The sequence below is a fragment of the Dromiciops gliroides genome, chromosome 2 (assembly GCF_019393635.1).
Source record: "Dromiciops gliroides isolate mDroGli1 chromosome 2, mDroGli1.pri, whole genome shotgun sequence".
In the NCBI taxonomy this organism is placed as follows: domain Eukaryota; kingdom Metazoa; phylum Chordata; class Mammalia; order Microbiotheria; family Microbiotheriidae; genus Dromiciops; species Dromiciops gliroides.
In genome coordinates, this window is record NC_057862.1 from 371,592,205 (window position 1) to 371,611,426 (window position 19,222).

At 39.4% G+C, this 19,222-nt stretch overlaps 1 protein-coding gene across 1 annotated transcript in view; it reads right to left on the reverse strand.

Moving 5' to 3' along the window:
* Positions 1 to 5,704: 5,704 nt before the first annotated feature.
* BPIFB4 (BPI fold containing family B member 4) overlaps positions 5,705 to 19,222 on the reverse strand; it is a 28,631-nt gene continuing 15,113 nt past the window's right edge. The window contains 10 exon segments of the mRNA XM_043989059.1: positions 5,705 to 5,728; positions 6,991 to 7,034; positions 7,037 to 7,066; positions 9,044 to 9,068; positions 9,070 to 9,108; positions 10,541 to 10,583; positions 10,761 to 10,828; positions 12,671 to 12,724; positions 12,726 to 12,842; positions 17,668 to 17,721. Of these exon segments, the coding sequence (XP_043844994.1) occupies positions 5,705 to 5,728; positions 6,991 to 7,034; positions 7,037 to 7,066; positions 9,044 to 9,068; positions 9,070 to 9,108; positions 10,541 to 10,583; positions 10,761 to 10,828; positions 12,671 to 12,724; positions 12,726 to 12,842; positions 17,668 to 17,721 (498 nt within the window).

The following is a 19,222-nucleotide window of genomic DNA, read 5'->3' on the forward strand; positions in this document are numbered from 1 at the left end:
GTGGATAAAGCACTGGCCCTGGACTCAGGAGGACCTGAGTTCAAATATGGCCTCAGACACTTGACACTTACTAGCTGTGTGACCCTGGGCAAGTCACTTAACCTTCATTGCCCCACCAGAAAAAAAAAACCTACCTCAGAGATTTATGAAGAAGAAAGGGTTTTATAAATCTTAAAGCAGTATAGAAATGTTATTTTATATTTTTTTAAATTTTATTTTACTCTAAACTTAAATAAAACAAGAATTTCCATAACATAGTAGGATGGGAGGAAAAGATGATTGCACATGAAAGAGCAAATCAATTATGTACAACTTGCTATTCCTTTTAAAAATATAATAAAGTTGTCGTGTAACTTTTTTCCCTTATTTCTTCCTTACCACCCCCCATCCTAGAGATGGCTACCATTAAACAAAGATATGTGTATATATGTAACCATTCTATACATAGTGATATATAAGTTTTCTCTGGCTACAAATAACATGTTCCTTCATAGGTCCTTTGTAGTTAATCTGGGTGTTTATAATTACTTAATTGTCAAAAATGACTTAGTCACTCAAGGTTGTTCATAAAACAATATTGTTGCTAGTATACACAACATTCTCTTGGTTCTGCTCATTTCGTTCTTCATTATTTTATGTAAGTCTATCCATGTTTTTCTAAGATTATCAAACCCATCATTTCTTATCGCACAGTAGTATTCTATCACAATCATATATCCCAGTTTGTTCAAGCCATTCCTCAATTGATGGGAATCCCCAAAATTTTTGGTTCTTTGCCACCACAAAGAGAACTGCTATAAATATTTTAGAACATATAGTTTCTTTTCCTTTTTCCCTAATTATCTTGAGAAACAGACCTACTAGTTGTATTGCTGAGTCAAAGGGCATAGGCAGTTTAATAACTCTTTGGGCACTTTTCCAGATTGTTCTCCAAAATGGTTGGATCAGTTCATAGTTCCGCCAACAGTGAATTAATGTCCCAATTTTTTCACATCCCTTCCAACATTTGTCACTTTCCCCTTCAATCATTTTAGCGAATATGATATGTGTAAAATGATATCTCAAGGTCATTTTAGTTTGCATTTCTCTAATCAATAATGATTTAGAGCATTTTATATGACTATAAATTGTTTTGATTTCTTCACTGGAAAACTGCCCCTTCACATCCTTTGACCATTTATGAATTGGAGAATGACTTGTATTCTTACAGGTTTGACAAAGTTCTTTATATATTTGAGATAAGCCCTTTATCTGAGAATCTATCTATAACAATCTTCCCAAGTCTCTGGTTTCTTTCTGATTTTGGCCATATTTGATTTATTTGTACAAAAACTTTTTAATTTAATGTAATTGAAATTATCCATCTTACACTTCACACTGCTCTCTATCTCATGTTTATGCATAAATTGTTCACTTATCCACAAGTATGATAAGTAATATGTTCATGTTCTTCAAATTTTCTTGTAATACCTCTCTTTGTATCTAGGTCATATATCCACTTAGAACTTATCTTGGTAAATGGTGTAAGATATTGGTCTATGCCCAATATCTGCCGGATTGCTTTCTAGTTTTTTCCAACAACTTTTACCAAAGATTGAATTATCCCCAAAACTTAAGTCTTTACACTTGTTAAACACAAGGTTACTATATTTATTTGCTGATGCAGATTGTATGTCTACTCTATTCCTCTGATCTACCTATTTCTTAGCCAGTACCAGATAATTTTGATAATTATACCCATATAATATAAGATCTGATACTGCTAAACCTCCTTCCTCTACATTTTTTGTTAATTCCTTTGATATTCTTCATATTTTGTTCTTCCAAATGAATTGTATAATTTTTTCTAATTCAGTAAAATAATTTTTAGTAATTTAATTGGGATGACATTGAATATACAAATTAGTTTAGGTAAAATTGTCATTTTTATTTTAATGACCCTGCCTACCTAGCAACAATCGGTATTTCTCCAATTATCTAAATCTGATTTTATATGTATAAACAGGGTTTTTTTATAATTTTGTTCCTCTAGTTCATGGGTTTGTTTTGATAGGTGTACTCCCAGGTATCTTATACTGTCGAGTTATTTTAAGTGGGGTTTCTCTTACTAGCTCTTCCTATAGGGTTTTGTTTGTGATATATAGGAATGCTGATGGTTTATGTGCATTTACCTTATATCCTACTACATTGCTAAAAATTATTGTTTCAATTAATTTTTAGTTGAATCTTTGGGATTTTCCAAGTATAGCATTATGTTGTCTGCAAAAAGAGGTTTTATTACCTCATTCCCTTTTCTGATTCCTTATTTCTTTTTCTTCTTGTTGCTATTGCCAGGATTTCCAATACAATACTGAATAACATTGGTGACAGTGGGGCATCCTTGTTTCACAGCTGATCTTGTTGAGAAGGTGTCTAACTTATCCCTATTACAAATATTTCATGCTGATGGTATTAGGTAAACACTTTGTATCAATTTAAGGAAAAATCCATTGATACCTACACTTTCACGTGTTTTTCATAGAAATGAGTGTCATACTTTATCAAAAGCTTTTTCTGCATCTATTGATATAATCACATGATTTTTCTTTTATTATTAATAAAATCAAGTATGTTAATAGTTTTCCTTATGTTACTCCATCCTACCATTCCTGGTATAAATGCCGCTTAATCATAATGTATAATCTTTGTAATATATTGTTTTAATCTTTTAACTAGCATTTTATTTAGGATTCTTCCATCCATATTCGTTAAGGAAATTGGTCTATAATTTCCTTCCTCTGTTTTTAACTCTTCCTGTTTTAGGTATCAGTATCATATTTGCTTCCTAAAAGGAGCTTTGTAGGATACCTTCTTTGCCTGTCATTCCAAATTATTTAATATTGGAATTAGTTGATCTTTTATTGTTTCATAAAATTCACTTTTAAATCTGTGTGATGCTGATGCTTTTTTCCCCCTTAGGAAGCTCATTTATAGCCTGTTAATTTCTTTTTCCAAAATAGGTCTATTTAGATATTCTATTTCCTCTTCTGCTCAGCTAGGCAATTTATATTTTTTGTAAATACTCTTCCATTTTCATTTATATTGTTAAATGTGTTGGCATATAACTGAGCAAAATAACTCATTATAATTGCTTTAATTTCAGCTTTGTTACTGGTATATTCACCCTTTTCATTTTTAATAGTGGTGATTTGGTTTTCTTCTCTCTTTTTTTAAATGAAATTAACCAATGGCTTAGCTATTTTATTGCTTTTTCATAAAATCAACTCTTAGTTTTATTTATTGATTTAAATTTTTCCACTCAATGTTATTGGTCTCACCTTTAATTTTTTTTCCCCAGGGCAATGGGGGTTAAGTGACTTGCCCAGGGTCACACAGCCAGTAAGTGTCAAGTGTCTGAGACCAGATTTGAACTCAGGAACTCCTGAATCCAGGGCCGGTGCTTTATCCACTGCGCCACCTAGCCTCCCCCTCTTCTTTAATTTTTAGGATTTCTAAGTTAGTATTTAATTGGAGTTTTAAATTTGTTCTTTTTCTAGTTTTTTTTTTAAATTATATAGCCAATTCACTAGTCTGCTCTTTCTCTATTTTATTGATGTAAGAATTTAGACATACGTTTTCCTCCAATTATTGCTTTTGCTATATCCCATAGGTTTTGATATGTGGTCTCATTATTGTCATTCTCTTTAATGAAATTATTGATTGTTTCTATAATGTATTCTTTAACCCATTCATTAAGATTAGGTTGTTTAATCTCTAGTTTTTAATCTATGATCCTGTGGTCCCTTATTGAATATCATTTTTATTTCATTGTGATCTGAAAATGATACTTTTAATATTTCTGCTTTTTTTTCTTTTAACTATAAAAATTCTATGTCTTAATATATGGTCAGTTTTGTATGTTAACTCTAAAGGTGACAGGACAAATACCCAACTACCAATTATAGAGATGGGCCTCATGGAAATAACAAGTGACCCTACCCTTACCCCTGCCCCCCCCCAAAAAAAAAAACACATTGTCAGAAATGGTTAATGGGGCATAGTGTCTTGGAGTACCAAACTAGAGTAAAGAACAAAAGGCTTTCAGATTTGTACCAACTGCCCTGGGGCCACCCAAGGGTTTTGCTCAACCTCACACTGTGGCTTTTGTATTAATCTAATCCCTGAGGTACTCTGTGTGTGTGTGTGTATATGTATATATGTATATATGTATATATGTATATATGTATATACATATATATATGATACGTGAGGTGTATATATGTATGTGTGTGTGTGTATATATATATATATATATATATATATATATATATATATATATATATGATACGCGAGGACACCAGTGATGACTAACAGTGAGCTGCAAGCAGCCTGGCAATGGGACCAGGGTATACAACTAGGTAATATTGGATATTAGTGGAGTCCAAGAGAGCAGTTAGCTCTTCACAGATTAAAAAAACAAGATTGTAGTTAGAACTACAAAAGACCTGAAAGGCCATCTAGTCAAATTCTCTCATTCTACTGAAGCCCAGAGAGGGAAAGGACTGTCCCAAGGTCACACAACAGGTATTTGTCAAATCGGGTACTCAAATCTACATTTCTTGACTCCTTGATTTAATAGATTTTGGGGTTTTGGTTTTGGTTTGGTTTGGGGTTTTTTTTGCTTTTTTGTTTATTTTTTGCTATAAATGGCACCACATTCTAGGCTTTGAACCAGGGTTTGGGGTATTGCATAGGTTTATAAGGCATAGAGTTGGACGGGAACTTAGGAACACTAGGATCATTAATGTAGAGCTGGAATGAACTACAGAGGGCATCTTGTCTATCCTTTTGGAGGCCCAGCAAGGGGAAGGGGCTCACCGAAGGTCATACAAGTAGTAAGAAGCTCGGGTTCCAATCTGGAGGGAATCCTCACAACAGTAAGATCAAAGATCTACTGGAGTTGTAACACTGAAGGACTTATAACTAGAAGGAATTATATCTAAGGGATCTCTTAGGTCATTTAATGATATCCCCTTCTTTTACAAAGGAAGAAACTGAGACCAGAGAAGTGAAATCACACAGTAAGTAGAAGAGCTGGGATTTGAACCCCAGGTCTTTCATTGCCAAATCCAATGCTCTTTCAACTATATCACACTGCCTCTTGAACCAAGAGGCCCAGGAAATTTTGGGATAGAAGCAACTTGAATTCCTAAAATCATACCTAGGACGACTGGAAACTGGGAATCTCAACTCTCCAGGAAACTGGTATCATGTCATGAGGCAGCATGGGGTTGTGGAAAGAGCACTGAGGGCACCATTATGGAAACTCATCTCCATGTGAAGTGCAGTGAAAGGGTAACCTTTTATTGAAAGAGCAACATGAACAACAAACAATGTTCAAAACATCCAGGACTCCTCCTCTCCACAGCCCCTGACCATGTCCCTCTGGCTGGTCTTGACCTCAGTTCAGCAAACTGGGAAACTCAATTGCTTTGGAGCAAACCATGGGTGCAGAGACCTCTAAGTCTATTGCAGTCAAGTCAGCCTATTACAGTCAAGACAGGTGTCTTGGGGGAGAAGGATGGGCTCAGGCACCATCTCTGTGAGATAACAGTGAAGGAGAATATGCTCCTGCCTTCTTCAGGGCTGTGATGACGGTACTATAGAGTACCAATTTGTAGATGAAGAGCAGGGCTTAGAGCTCTATGCCATGGCCTTCTTGAACTCATGCACTCAATACAAGGAGGTCCTAAGGGAAGGAAACACAGAAGTTCAGGTTACATCTGTCCCTTGAGAAAGAGAGCTTTGCAATCAGTGACAACTTCATGAGGGAAATGACAAAGGAGAGATTCCAGAAGGGGTCCCCTGTAGTACCATGCTCAGGGTGTGTGCTGTAGTCCAGCCTTAGAGGAAGATTACTTTAAAATGAAGCACTACTGGAATAACCAAAGACAGAGGTTTCAGTACCCACACCTTTTGGAGGGGGTCCAAGGTAGAGAGACCTCATATCAAGTTGCTTGGATTCAAGGAGACCTCTGCTCCATGACCATAAAACATTCCCTTCTCATCCCCACCTACTGAAGGCTCAGATTGGATTCTGCCTTCTCTGAGTTTTTCCTAATAGCTGTTCCCCACATCTGAAAGTATTCCCCATCTCTCCAAATTTTCCTAAAACACTTTGGATCTCCCCTCCAACCCGATCACACTCTATTTTTATTAAGCCTATCAATGTACATGCCATATGCAGCTTAGACCCTTTGAGAGCAGGTGCTATGCTATTTTCATTTTTGTATTCCCAGCACTGAACCTAGTGCTAAATAAATGCTGACTTGATTTGAACTGGAATTCTGTTCCAGAGGAAACAGCACCACAGAACAAATTTCTAGTGTAGGTTTCAAAAGTCACTAGTCTACACTGATTCCTTTGAGTTCATTGTCTCCAGTCCTGTTTCCCAAAGCCCCCTTCTGGCTCATCCCTAGACCCTGCTCCAATGCCCCAAGTCTCTTGTCTCCAAATATACTTGCACCTTCCAGCAATGAACATATGGAGAGTCTTGCTGGACTAGATTCCCAGTGAAGCCAGAGACGCAGCTCAGATGTAGTAGAAATCACATTGGACTTAGAAGGTCTAGTTTCCTGTCTCCCTCATACACCAATGATATGACCCTGGATAAGTCACCTATCCTCTTCTCTGTGTTTCAATTTCCTCATCTACAAGATGAAGATAATAAGCCCTGCCCTGCCTCACTCACAGAGCTATGGGAAGGATCAGATGAAATTAGGACAATAGTACTTTGTAACCAGCAAAGAATAGGGAGGTGAGCTATTATGGTGACGAGAATCAAAACCAAAAGGACTTCTATGACATGATTGCTTTGGGGCCCTGGACCTTATTGCCTGGGAAATAGGCTGAGTGGACAAAGGGATATAGATGGGTGGATGGGAGGGAAAGCCAACCAAAAACAAAAATATTGCAGAGAAGAAGGTGGACCCATCATGCCAACACCCTCACCTCCAAGACATCAATATCGGCATTGCTGAAGTCAATGTTCAATATTTTGGAAGCGGAACTCCAGAGCCTAGCACAGCTGTGAAGAGAAGTACACAGGTAAGAACAGTGTAGCACAAGGGAGGGCAGCTGCCTCATGTGGAAGCCTTCCATCTATTCCCTATGAATGTAACCCAGGTTTCAAATTGAAGCATTTTGTATAAGACTTTCCTAATTGGTGAAATAATGATGATTCAGTGCTTCATGCTTCAATGAGAGCAAGATAGAAGGGAGTTGGAGAGGAGGGACCTATTTCATTTATTCTTCAAGAGAGACACACTTTGTTCTAGACTTTCTTGAGGGAAAGACCAATATAGAAAGAAAAACATTGGGGAAGCAATGAACACATAGAGGAGTTTCAACATGTCTCCAATTTCTAGCTTGCCCCACTAGAGACATCAGGCAATTTCTCCTTGAATGAGATCAGGACCCATCTCAGTAAAAGGAGATTTCTGCTCACTCCCCTCTAAAGAATGCATTTACTCATTTATATTTTCTGGTATATTCTGAGATGGAAGACTTCTCTGATTTTTGTTTTCTATTTGCTGGAATAAATTGCTTACTCACTCTTCACTATTTGTGATTGTCTTCTGTACAATTAACTTTTGGTGAGAAGGACAAAGCTGCAGATGTAAATTTGGTGTACCTTCTCCATTTAAAGGAAAGCTACCAGAGAATCTACTGGCTCTGTTGCTTTGGTACCTAGAAAAACAGTTCCCCTAGATATGCAACGTTTGGGAGGAACAGAGACATATAATTCCAGTCTGGTATCTCTCTCAGAGAAGAACAGAGTAGCCAGCTTCATGGCCTTTTCTCCTATTCCAATCCATGGAAGCATCAAAGTCTCCTTCCAAGAGGTATGGACGTTCTAGAGATATTTATCCGTGCTTCCCCATAACCTATATTTAGACAAGCCATTTGCACATATACAACTTACCTAGGCAAGACAAACCCTACATGGAGGGACTCCATATATATCTTGAAGGTGCTTAGTTAGTCACATGTTATCTTCTTCACCAGAATCTAAATTCCTTGGGAGCGGGGCCTCTTTTTGTCTTTCTCTGTATCCCTAGTACATATGCCTAGCACATAGTATGAAATTAATGAACACTTATTGACCAACTGACTTATTGCAGATGAAATTGGCCCATGTTATAACAGGGACAATGAAAATTCCTCTCATTACATTAAAGCTGACTGTGACAGAGCAGTGAGGTTCATTCCAAGGTGCTCAGAGGGAATGTAGTGCTTTCAAAAGAAGATGAAGAGGTATAGAAACTGGTACTAGAAGGTAGGGGTCTTGAATTCTAGCCCCACCTCTGCCACCAGTTTCCTATGTGACCTTGGCTAACTCACTTCTCCCTTTCTGAGACTCAGTTTCCTTTTCTGAAAAAATAAGATGGTTGAGCTAGAGAGCCTCTAAGGTCTGTCCCAACTAACATGCTATATTCTAAGCTATATTCCAGCAATATTCTATTGTCTAAGTTCCCTTCTAGCTCTAAGGTTCCATATTCAATGTTCTCAAATTCTCTGATTTTTTTTTGAGAAATATCAGAGCCACCCCAGAGGCAGACAACTCACTCTAGGGCTCTCCACACTCAATAAGTCCAGAGGATAGCATAGTTCATTTAAGCAGCATACTCAGAATAATGACCCTGAGTCTATGAAAGTTTCCATTTTGTTTTGTGGACTCTCCTTAAAGAGGAAGAAGTATGTCATACATTTTAAGAAGATTTGAATCCAAAATTGTTAAAATAAAAAAAAAAATGCCTCTTAAAAGGCAAAGGGTGATCTTCAATTATTTGGAAAATCCAATTACATGGATCAGAGGGCCTTGACAATGCCAGAAAAAAATGAGGTATTATGCTATTCGAGGAATGACATTACAGTATATTCAATAACTACCTCAAATTTGAACTCAATTGATTTGAAATTAGCTACTGTGCTCATAAGTGTGAAATTAGAGTGCATGAAACACATGACAATCTCTCTACAAGGAATTGGGAGCTGTCATTACCATTCATTGCCGGCATGAAAGCCAAGGTCAAAAATCTTGCCAACCAGCACTTCCATCAAGCCAACCTATCAAGGAGAAGAAAGTGATTTAAGAAGATTAAAAATAGGAGCAATTGCTAAGCTGTAACCCAGAGACCTTCCCCATTTCCCTTTTTAAAATATGTTCTTTAAGGCCTGGATCTTGGGGGCAGCTAGGTGGTGCAGTGTTTAAAAGCACCGGCCCTGGATTCAGGAGGACCTGAGTTCAAATCCTACCTCAGACACTTGACACTTATTAGCTGTGTGACTCTGGGCAAGTCACTTAACCCTCAATGCCCCGCAAAAAAATTAAATTAAATTAAAATAAAGCCTGGATCTTAAATTGATTGAAAGAAGCAGTCAATCAATAAGCATTATTGTGCACCTACTATATGTCAGGAACAAAATGACATGAGAGGAAGCATAACATAGCATAGTGGATAGATAACTGCCCTTGCAACCTAGAGGACCTGAGTTCAAAACCCATCTCTGACAAATGCTGCCTTCAAGACCGTAGGCAAGTCATTTAATGTCTCAGTGTCCAGGTAACTCTTTAAAGCTAATCTGAATTTGTAGAGTGGGTTTCTTCACAGGGATTCAGCCCCCTTTACCAATTAAATTTTATCTAAAGAGAGAAAATAAAAAACAATATGCCAGGCCTTCTTCTGGGTAGTAGGGACATAGATATATAGAATCAGGATAGTGTCCTCCCCTTAGGGAGTTTACAGACCTCTAGAGAGCTCATTCAACCCAACAGTCTAATTTTACAGGGGAAGAAATAGATGCCCAGAAAAGAAAACTCACTAGTCCAAGGTTTTACATCATGAACAGGCAGCAGAAGCCATATCTCAAACCCAGTGAATTCAAGGCCAGGGGTCATTCGGCTCCATCAGATAGAACTACTATAATCAGGCTCAGTAACATTACTTGGGGGTCCAATAGGCCATCACAGAAGTCACTGTGTATAAAGGCTACACTAGCTCCTTTTAATTAAACAAGTGACATTCTCAGGGCATCTTCAAGGGCATCAAGCACTGTAGGCAAAAAATTGACACTGCACATAGCCCCCTGATTATCAGGCAGCGCCCAACTGTTGTACATAAGTCCTGAAACTTGTTGAAGACTAATTGTTTCATGGGTTGTGATCTGTATGGGAAAAATGCCAAAGGTGATGGAGCATGAGGGATTTACCCAGTAAGAGACAAGAGTCCTTGCTGGTTCCCTCCTTGGTGAAAGGCAGTGTGATGTAGTGAAAGAAGCCCTGGGCTTGGAGTTAAGACCTGGGTTTGAGTTCTAATTTTGTCCCATTGGCCTCAGGTAAATAATTTCCCTTCTGTGGGCCTCAGTTTCCCTATCTGGACTAGATTATCTCTAAGATCCCTCAATGCTCTGATCCTCTGTGCTCTATGTATTAAACCCCTTCTAGCTCTGCCATCCTGTGATAGCTTCCCTTTTCCTTCTCCCAGAATTTGGCACTTACATCAAAATTGCCCACATTTGAAGTTTTCAAGATGAGTGTTGTCCTACAAAAAAGAAAGCATCCAGTTAAGGGAATGAATGTTTCTCAGAAGGGATGTGATAGTTGGGTATAGACTGATATGATCAGAAGAGTTATTATCTGAAGCAGCACCTCTCACCGAACCTGTGAGCCTTACCCATTATGGGGCAAGGAAAGCAGATAGACTCAATGAGTTACTTACTTGTCCAGCTTGGCATCAATCATAAGCTTGTCATCTTGCACAGAAAACAAGGCCAAGAGCTCTGCATCCTGAAAACAGAAAATGTTGAAGAGTTGTGAAAGGAGCAGAAGCAGCCCACAGTCTTGTGTCAACAGAAGAAATGTAACTTCTGAGAAGTGCCTTGACATGATAGGGAAGGGGCAGAGTTGGGAGCCCCGGGGATAAGACTTGGTTCTAACACTTACTAGGTGTGAGACATTGAGCAAGTCATTTTGTTTCTCTATACCTCCATTTTGTCCAACACCAATGTTGGACTACTGGACTCACAAAGACTATTGTGAAGATCCATCAAGATTAGGTCTATAAATCCGTTTGGAAATGGTAAAGCATTATAGCTATGTCAAGGTCTGTAGTTGTTGTCACTGTAATTATGACTTATATCAATGCTAATAAGAGCAAGGTCATGGGCACTATCTCTCCATGAATGACTTATTTCCTGACAAGATTGTCACTCCTGGAGGCAGCTAGGTGGTACAATGGATAAAGCACCAGCCCTGGATTCAGGAGGATCTGAGTTCAAATCTGACCTGAGACACTTAACACTTACTAGCTGTGTTACCCTGGGCAAGTCACTTAACCCTCATTTCCCCATTTAAAAAAAAAAGATTGTCACTCCTTGTATCTCTGAGGAGTGGAGATATGAGTGGTTTGTCTCCTCCTACAACAGGTAGATAACCCTGCATCTTACTTACCTCAAGTCCCTTTGACTTTAAAAATATCACTAATTATTATATTTCCTTTGAGAAGAGAAGTTCCTAATGATTTAGCCAAATTACACTTTAATCATCTACACTCAGAGTCAAAAGTCCTGAAATCTTAGCCTGACCATTCACTAGCCATGAAATCTTGGGTAGGTCACCAACTTCTTATTGCCCCAATTTCCTCCTCTTTAAAATGGAGGTAGTAGGGGCAGCTAGATGGCACAGTGGATAGAGCACTGGCCCTGGAGTCAGGAGTACCTGAGTTCAAATCCAGCCTCGGATACTTAACACTAGCTGTGTGACCCTGGGCAAGTCACTTAACCCCAATTGCCTCACTAAAAAAACAAACAAGCTATAGATAGAAGGACCACCATCAATTCCAGAGTTATCTTCATTCACTTTTCATAAGAGGTTGGCATCACCATCTTATTCCCAACTCCAGCCATCGACTAGTCACAAAGAGGACAGAAAGGAATGTGGCTGACTCAGGACAAACCCATCTCCACTACTGGAGAAAGAGATTAACGTCTGATTGATAGAGGATGAGTCTCATCAGCTCAAAGTTGGAAAATACCTCAGATTTTTCTACCTGAAGTGGAAATCCCATCTACAACATGACAGAGAAGTGGTCACTCAACCTCTGCTGGGAAATCTCTAGTGACAGAAAGCTCACTACTTCCATAGTTCATTCCATTATTGGACCACTGTGAGTATTAGAAACATCTTCCTTATATTGAATCAAAATCTGCTGCCTCCTAACTTCAAACTATTGTTCCTAATCCTCTTCTCTGGGGCCAAGCAGAAAGGCAAACACTCTTTTCCCCATGACAATCCTTTGGGATATTTGAAATAGGTGAATAGGATTCTTCATTTCTTTGAATAATTTTGACTACGAATCGTTGACCCATATTAGGAGAAACAATGTTCCCAACCCATGATCAGATGGAAAAAATAACTCTTTACCATGATCACTGATTGAGAGCCTATAATGAGGATGTTATAAATGGCTGCTCTTCTCCACCACCAAAGATAGAAGCCACTCATCCTTGGTACACATAGAAAGGGGTTCTAATCTCCCAGAGAAACTGTAGAGATACTCTATCCATGTGTTTTTTTTCATTAAGTTTTTAGGACTTAGGCCACAGAGACACTCTTTTTCCAAGAACTTACCACATTGAGAAGACAGATAGTAGTTTCCACATCATTTGGCTGGGACACCATGACTTTCTGCAGTGGCAAAGACCTTCACCACAGCTTCATCTTTTTGTAAAGAGACATCAGGAGGATTGGGGACCTGAATTCTGATGGTCAGTGGTCGTGACTCAGGATACTGCTGGAAAACCTGGAGAACCACAGACAAAGAAAAAGTAAGACCATTTGACTCTGAAGCTTTCATCAGGAAATCACACAAGAAAATGGAGAACAGTCAACTTTCCTGGAATTGGCAAGGGTTTCCTGTAGCCTTCTATGGGGCTCTTGATGCTTGGACACAGTTCTACAAATGTATAAAGCAAGGGGGGTGGACTAGATCATCTTTCAGATCTCTTCTAGATCTTTGTCCCAAGGTCCCTTCCAACTTTAATATTATACATCCTAAAGAGCATTAGGTTTCTGTTCTATGTACTTTGTTCTAATGTCTATTCCAGCTCTGAGATTAGTAAAAATGAGTCTGACTTCTGAGATCTCTTCTATCTCCAAAAGTCTATGGGTTAGTGATTCCATGTCTATTACATAAAGTAAGATAACCCTGCATCTTACTTACCTCAAGTCCCTTTGACTTTAAAAATATCACTAATTATTATATTTCCTTTGAGAAGAGAAGTTCCTAATGATTTAGCCAAATTACACTTTAATCATCTACACTCAGAGTCAAAAGTCCTGAAATCTTAGCCTGACCATTCACTAGCCATGAAATCTTGGGTAGGTCACCAACTTCTTATTGCCCCAATTTCCTCCTCTTTAAAATGGAGGTAGTAGGGGCAGCTAGATGGGCACAGTGGATAGAGCACTGGCCCTGGAGTCAGGAGTACCTGAGTTCAAATCCAGCCTCGGATACTTAACACTAGCTGTGTGACCCTGGGCAAGTCACTTTAACCCCAATTGCCTCACTAAAAAAACAAACAAAAATAAAATAAAATAAAATAAAATGGAGGTAGTAATACTTAGGCTGCCTCCCTAATGAGGTTGCTATGAAGACTAAATAAGGCGGGGCAGAGCCAAGATGGCAGAGGAAAGACATTAAGCTCATAGGGCTCCTGATACAATAAGCCCCAAAATAGTAATAAAAGAACCCTTGGGACAGAAAAACACACAAAATACGGCTGAGAGTTTTCTCCAGCTATAAATAGATTTCAGGGGGCGTGCTGGGCCACGAATAAAGCCTAACACACCACAATCAGGCCTACACAACAGACACCCGCCAGAGGAATTTGCCCCAATGTCTCTGAATCAGCTGCAGCACCAGCGTCTTCTGGAACCAAGCGCGGGGTCGGACTGAACGGCTAGCCTGGGGGGGGGGGGTGTAAGTGTAGGGGTACCAGTGGATTGGGGGGGAAGGATTTGACTGTCCCACCCCAGCTGGCAACCAGGAAGAAATCCTGAGCGGTGGGAGACCCAGGTGGGGGAGGGGAGCAAGGGAGCAGTCTCATTGGAAGCTGAGGACCACACCACAGAAAGCTTTGCTGGTTGGTTTCTTGGTAAATAGGCCTGAGGTTATCTCTGGACCTGAGAACAGGCCAGGTGAGATTAAAGCCTTCCCCCCCCAACTCAAAACACCTGGGACCCTCTGAAGCTGAGAACAGGAGCGGAGCCAAGAAGCAGCCCCACCCCCCAGTGGAGAGTTTTAAAATCAAATGAAAGGGAGGCCAGGCAGGCTGAGAAGAAGCCCAATCACCCCCCTGGGCCACGCTGTAGCTTGAACAGTGTGTCCTGGAAGCAGCGACACACTTAAAGAAGGAGTTAAAAACCAAGAAATAGTAAGCCAGGATTAGCAAGCAGAGAAAGCAGAAGACCATTGAAAACTTCTTTGGGGGTAAGGTAGACCACAATACAACCTCAGAAGAAGAAAAAGAAGATAATAACAGGGTCAAAGCTCCAACATCCAAAGCTTCCAAGAAAAATATGAACTGGTCTCAGGCCATGGAAGCTCTCAAAAGGGACTTTGAAGAGAAAGTAGGAGAAATAGAAAGAAGATGCAGAGAAAAGGAGGAAAGAATGGAAAGGGAAATGAGAGCAATGCAGGAGAGTCATGAGAAAAAAGTCTGCAGTTTGAAAAGCCAAATGAAAAGGAGATTTAAAAAACTGTCTGATGAAAATAACTGCCTAAGAATTAGGATTGAACAAATGGAAGCTAGTGACTTTATGAGAAACCAAGACACAGTAAAGCAAATCCAAGTGAATGAAAAAATAGAGGGCAATGTGAATATCTCCTTGGAAAAACAGCTGACTTAGAAAATAAATCTAGGAGAGAGAATTTGAAAATCATTGGACTACCTGAAAACCATGACCAAAACAAAAGCTTAGACACCATCCTCCAAGAGATTGTGAGGGAAATTGCCCAGATATTCTAGAAGCAGAAGCTAAATAGAAATTGAAAGAATCCACTGATCACCTCCTGAAAGAGATCCCAAAAGGAAAACCTCCAGGAATATTATAGCCAAATTCCAGAACCCCAGGTGAAGGAGAAAATACTGCAAGCAGCTAGAAAAAAGGAATTCAAATACTGTGGAGCTCCAATAAGGATAAAGCAAGATCTAGCAGCTTCTACATTAAAGGACCAAAGGGCATGGAATATGATATTCCAGAGGGCAAAGGAACTGGGACTTCAGCCAAAAATCACATACCCAGCAAAACTGAGTACAATTTTTCAGAGGCAAAAATGGGGTTTCAATGAGAAAGAGGTCTTTCAAGCATCTGTGATGAAAAGACCTGAACTGAGTAGAAAAATTTGACTTTCAAATACAAGATCCTGGAGAAGCATAAAAAGGTAAACAGGAAAAAGACTTCATGAGGGATATTAAAAGATCAAATTGTTTACATTCCTACATGGGAAGATAATACTTTGAAATAATAAGAACTATCTCAATAAGAAATTCAGGGGCAGCTGGGTAGTGCAGTGGATGGAGCACCAGCTCTGGACTCAGGAGAACCTGAGTTCAAGTATGACCTCGGACACTTGACAATTAATAGCTATGTGACCCTGAGCAAGTTGCTTGGCCCCGGTTGCCTCACCAAAAAACAAAACAAAACAAAAATTCTTCACAAGAAATTCACAGAAGACAGGGATGAACTGAACATGAAGGGATGATATCTGTAAAGCATTTATGTTTTGTTCTTTGTAGGGCAGATGGGGAGGGGTGTCTTATGTCTGGGGCTGGATTTGGGCTTGGGGGGCCTCCTGGGTCCAGGGCTGGTGCTTTGTCCACTGTGCCACCTAGCTAATCCATGATGACATCATTAAAATAGGGTTAAGGTGTAGGAGGAATAAACTGGGGGAGGGAGAAGGGGAGAGATGGTCTGAGGAGAGGTAGTTCACATGAAGGAAACAAGAAGAAAGCTTATGGAGGAGAGTAGAAGAGGGGAAGGAGTTGGTGAGTGAACCTTAATATCATCAGAATTGGCTCAAAGAAGGACTAACATACATACTCAAGTAGGTATAGTAATATACTTTTGCTGAGGGGAGGAAGAAAAGGCGGGGAGGAAGAAGGGAAGGAGGAAAGGGCAGATTGGGGGAGAGAGCAGTAAAAAGCAAAACACTTTCAAGGAAGATGAAGATGTTCTGCATTACTGCATCAGTATGACATATTGAATTGCTTGATCTCATAGGGAGGGTTGAGGAGAGAGGGGGGAAGAAAAATTTAGAACACAGAATTAGCTCAGGGACCCTGATCTCATTGGAGTGGGCTCATGGAGGGAATAGCTTTCATACCCAATTGGGAGGAGCAATCTATTTAACCCTGCAGGAAAATAGGAGGGAAAGAGGACAAGGAAGGAAGGGTGAAAAAAGGGAGTGCAGAGCGAGGGAGAGGATAGTCAGAAGTAAGGCACCTCTGAGGAGGAATAGGTAAAAAGAAGATAGAGTAAATGTCATGGGAAGGGAATGGGATGGAGGGAAATAGTTATGATGAATGATTATAATGGCAAAATGTATGGTACCTACTTTGCTGGGCTTTTGTGAAGAAGATTCTCTATCAAGATTAAAGTACTATATAGAGGTTGTGATGAACAGGATGCTATTGGGAAAACCTGGAGAGACCTACATGAGCTGAAGCAGAGTGAAATGTACTGTATACAAAATAACAGCAATAGTGGGGGATGATCTGCTGGGAAGCATGTGGTTGTTTTCAGCAAGGCAATGATCCAATGTAACCCTGAGGGACTTATGAGATTGCTACCCATCTGCAAGAAAGAACTGACAGTATCTGAAAACAGATGGAAACACATTTTAAATTTTTTTTATTTCCTCTTTGACAATTCCTTAATCTGAAGTTTTGGGTTTTTTTTACTGTTTTCTCTTACAACTAGCTAATATGGGAATTTTTCCATGACTACTCATGTATAACTTCTTTTGAATTGATTGAGTTCTTGTGGGTAGGGGGTGGGAATGGAGTGGGAAAGAGAAGTTAGAACACAAAGTTTTTTAAAAATGATGTTTAAAATTTTGTTTTTTACATATATTTGGAAAATAAAATTCTATTCAGAAAAAAAGACTAAATAAGGTCATGTATATAAAGGCATATGTAACCTAAAATTCTTTATGACTGTGAGCTATTATCTCTGCTGTTATTATCATGCCTTATAACTCAATCCCTGCCTCACTCTTTCCTCTCTCCCTTAGGACTTGGTCTCAGAGACTCTACCTAATACCCCATGAAAAGCTTCATTACCACCACAATGCACCCGAGGAAGGAAAGGAGAACTCTCTGGATTGCTGGGCATCTTTTCTTCCAATCCAATCCAGGTTTTCCTAGCTATGTTATCTTGAGCAAGTCCCTAACCTCTTTTAGCCTCAGTTTCTTCCTTTTTAAATTGAAAGTAGTAACAACTGAGCTGCCTTCCTCTTAGAACTGTTGTGAGGTTGACCTTAAAATTGATGAGGACCCCAATGGGGATTCAGAACAAAGCAGAACTCTAGGGACCAACCCCCAGGACACACCAGCTTCACTTACCTTAGGGATCAGTGCCCCAAGAGTGGATGTGGTTAGAGGAGGGAGCTCAGGAAACTGTAAGGAGAAATAAAGATTTCAGTGACCCTGCCTATAATAGAAGTTAGAAATGAATCCTAAAGCAAAAAAAAAAAAATTAGTCCCATGAAAAAAGTCAAACTGCTTTTTACATAGATCACCACTCAAGAGGTCTGGCCTTGCACAGCCAACCCTAGAAAGGCTGGTTTCAGGCTTCTGTCACACTATACTTGCAATTCCATTTACTTTCAACAGGTGGTGCCTATCTCATATGGACTAGGGCAGCTGTGTGGTGCAGTGGATAAAGTACCAGTCCTGGAATAAAGAAGACCTGAGTTCAAATCTAGCCTAAAACACTTACTAGCTTTATGACTCTGTGTGCCTCAGATTCTTCATCTGTAAAATGAGCTGGAGAAGGAAATGGCAAACCACACTAGTATGTCTGCCAAGAAAATCCCAAACAGGCTCACAAAAATTTAGATGGGTCTGAAACAACTGAGCAATAAATCCATCACAACAATGGATAACAGTAGCATCATGCAGAGACAATAGCAATGGTGCTTTTTTCCATCACATGTACAGATGTGCATATGTATGTATACACATGTGTGCATGCATGTGCATCTCTTTATAGCATGCATGTGTGTGCAATGTATATGTGTGTGCTTGTGTGCATATGTATGCATGTGTGCTTCAATACTTCAGAACACATTTCATCTATGTGCAGAGTTCACCAATGAAGATCATGGTCTATTAGTAGTCATAAATTGTGGCAATAATAATCCCTTGTGGTCAACTTTATGGAGAGGCATTCTTGGTTCTCAAATGGCAGGTATACAACCAGTCTCAGGGCCCATACTCTAAGCCCATCCATCTTGACCTGACAGAGCTTTCCATCCATTGGCACAGTCAAAGAATTCAGGGTCACCCCTGCACTAGAATAAGGTATCAGTAGAAGTTTAGTAAGGGTTAAAATAATACTCCAGTAAAATAGCACAAACATTGGCTAATTAAGCACATTTGCCTAATATACCTGAGCTACTGGGGCCAAATAGTCCAAACAAATAGTCGGTTGGCTAAGTTTTTCATGCATCAAATAATGTAACAGTGTTAGAGAAAAACAACTTGTGCATAGAGAAAGGGAGCTTATATATATGGTGGCTCTGACACTTGCTAACTGTATGATCCATGGTAATTTACTTCCCCTTTCGGACCTATGTCCATAAAATAGGAATCAGATATGCCCAACCACAAAACAAAGGACTTGGACTAGATAGGGGTTTCTTAACCTTCTCTGTGTCATGGGATTCTTGGGCATTCTGGTGAAATCGATACACCCCTCTCAGAATAATTATCTAAATGCTTTAAATAAAATATATAGGATTACAAAGAAAAACAATTATATTGAAATACAGTTATAATATCTTTAAGATATCTACAGACCCCAAGTTAAGAACTCCTGGTAGAGGATCCCGGGAGTACCATGACACTTCAAATTCTCTAATCTATAAAGATATTTGCCTCCCTGCCTGGCCTGCCC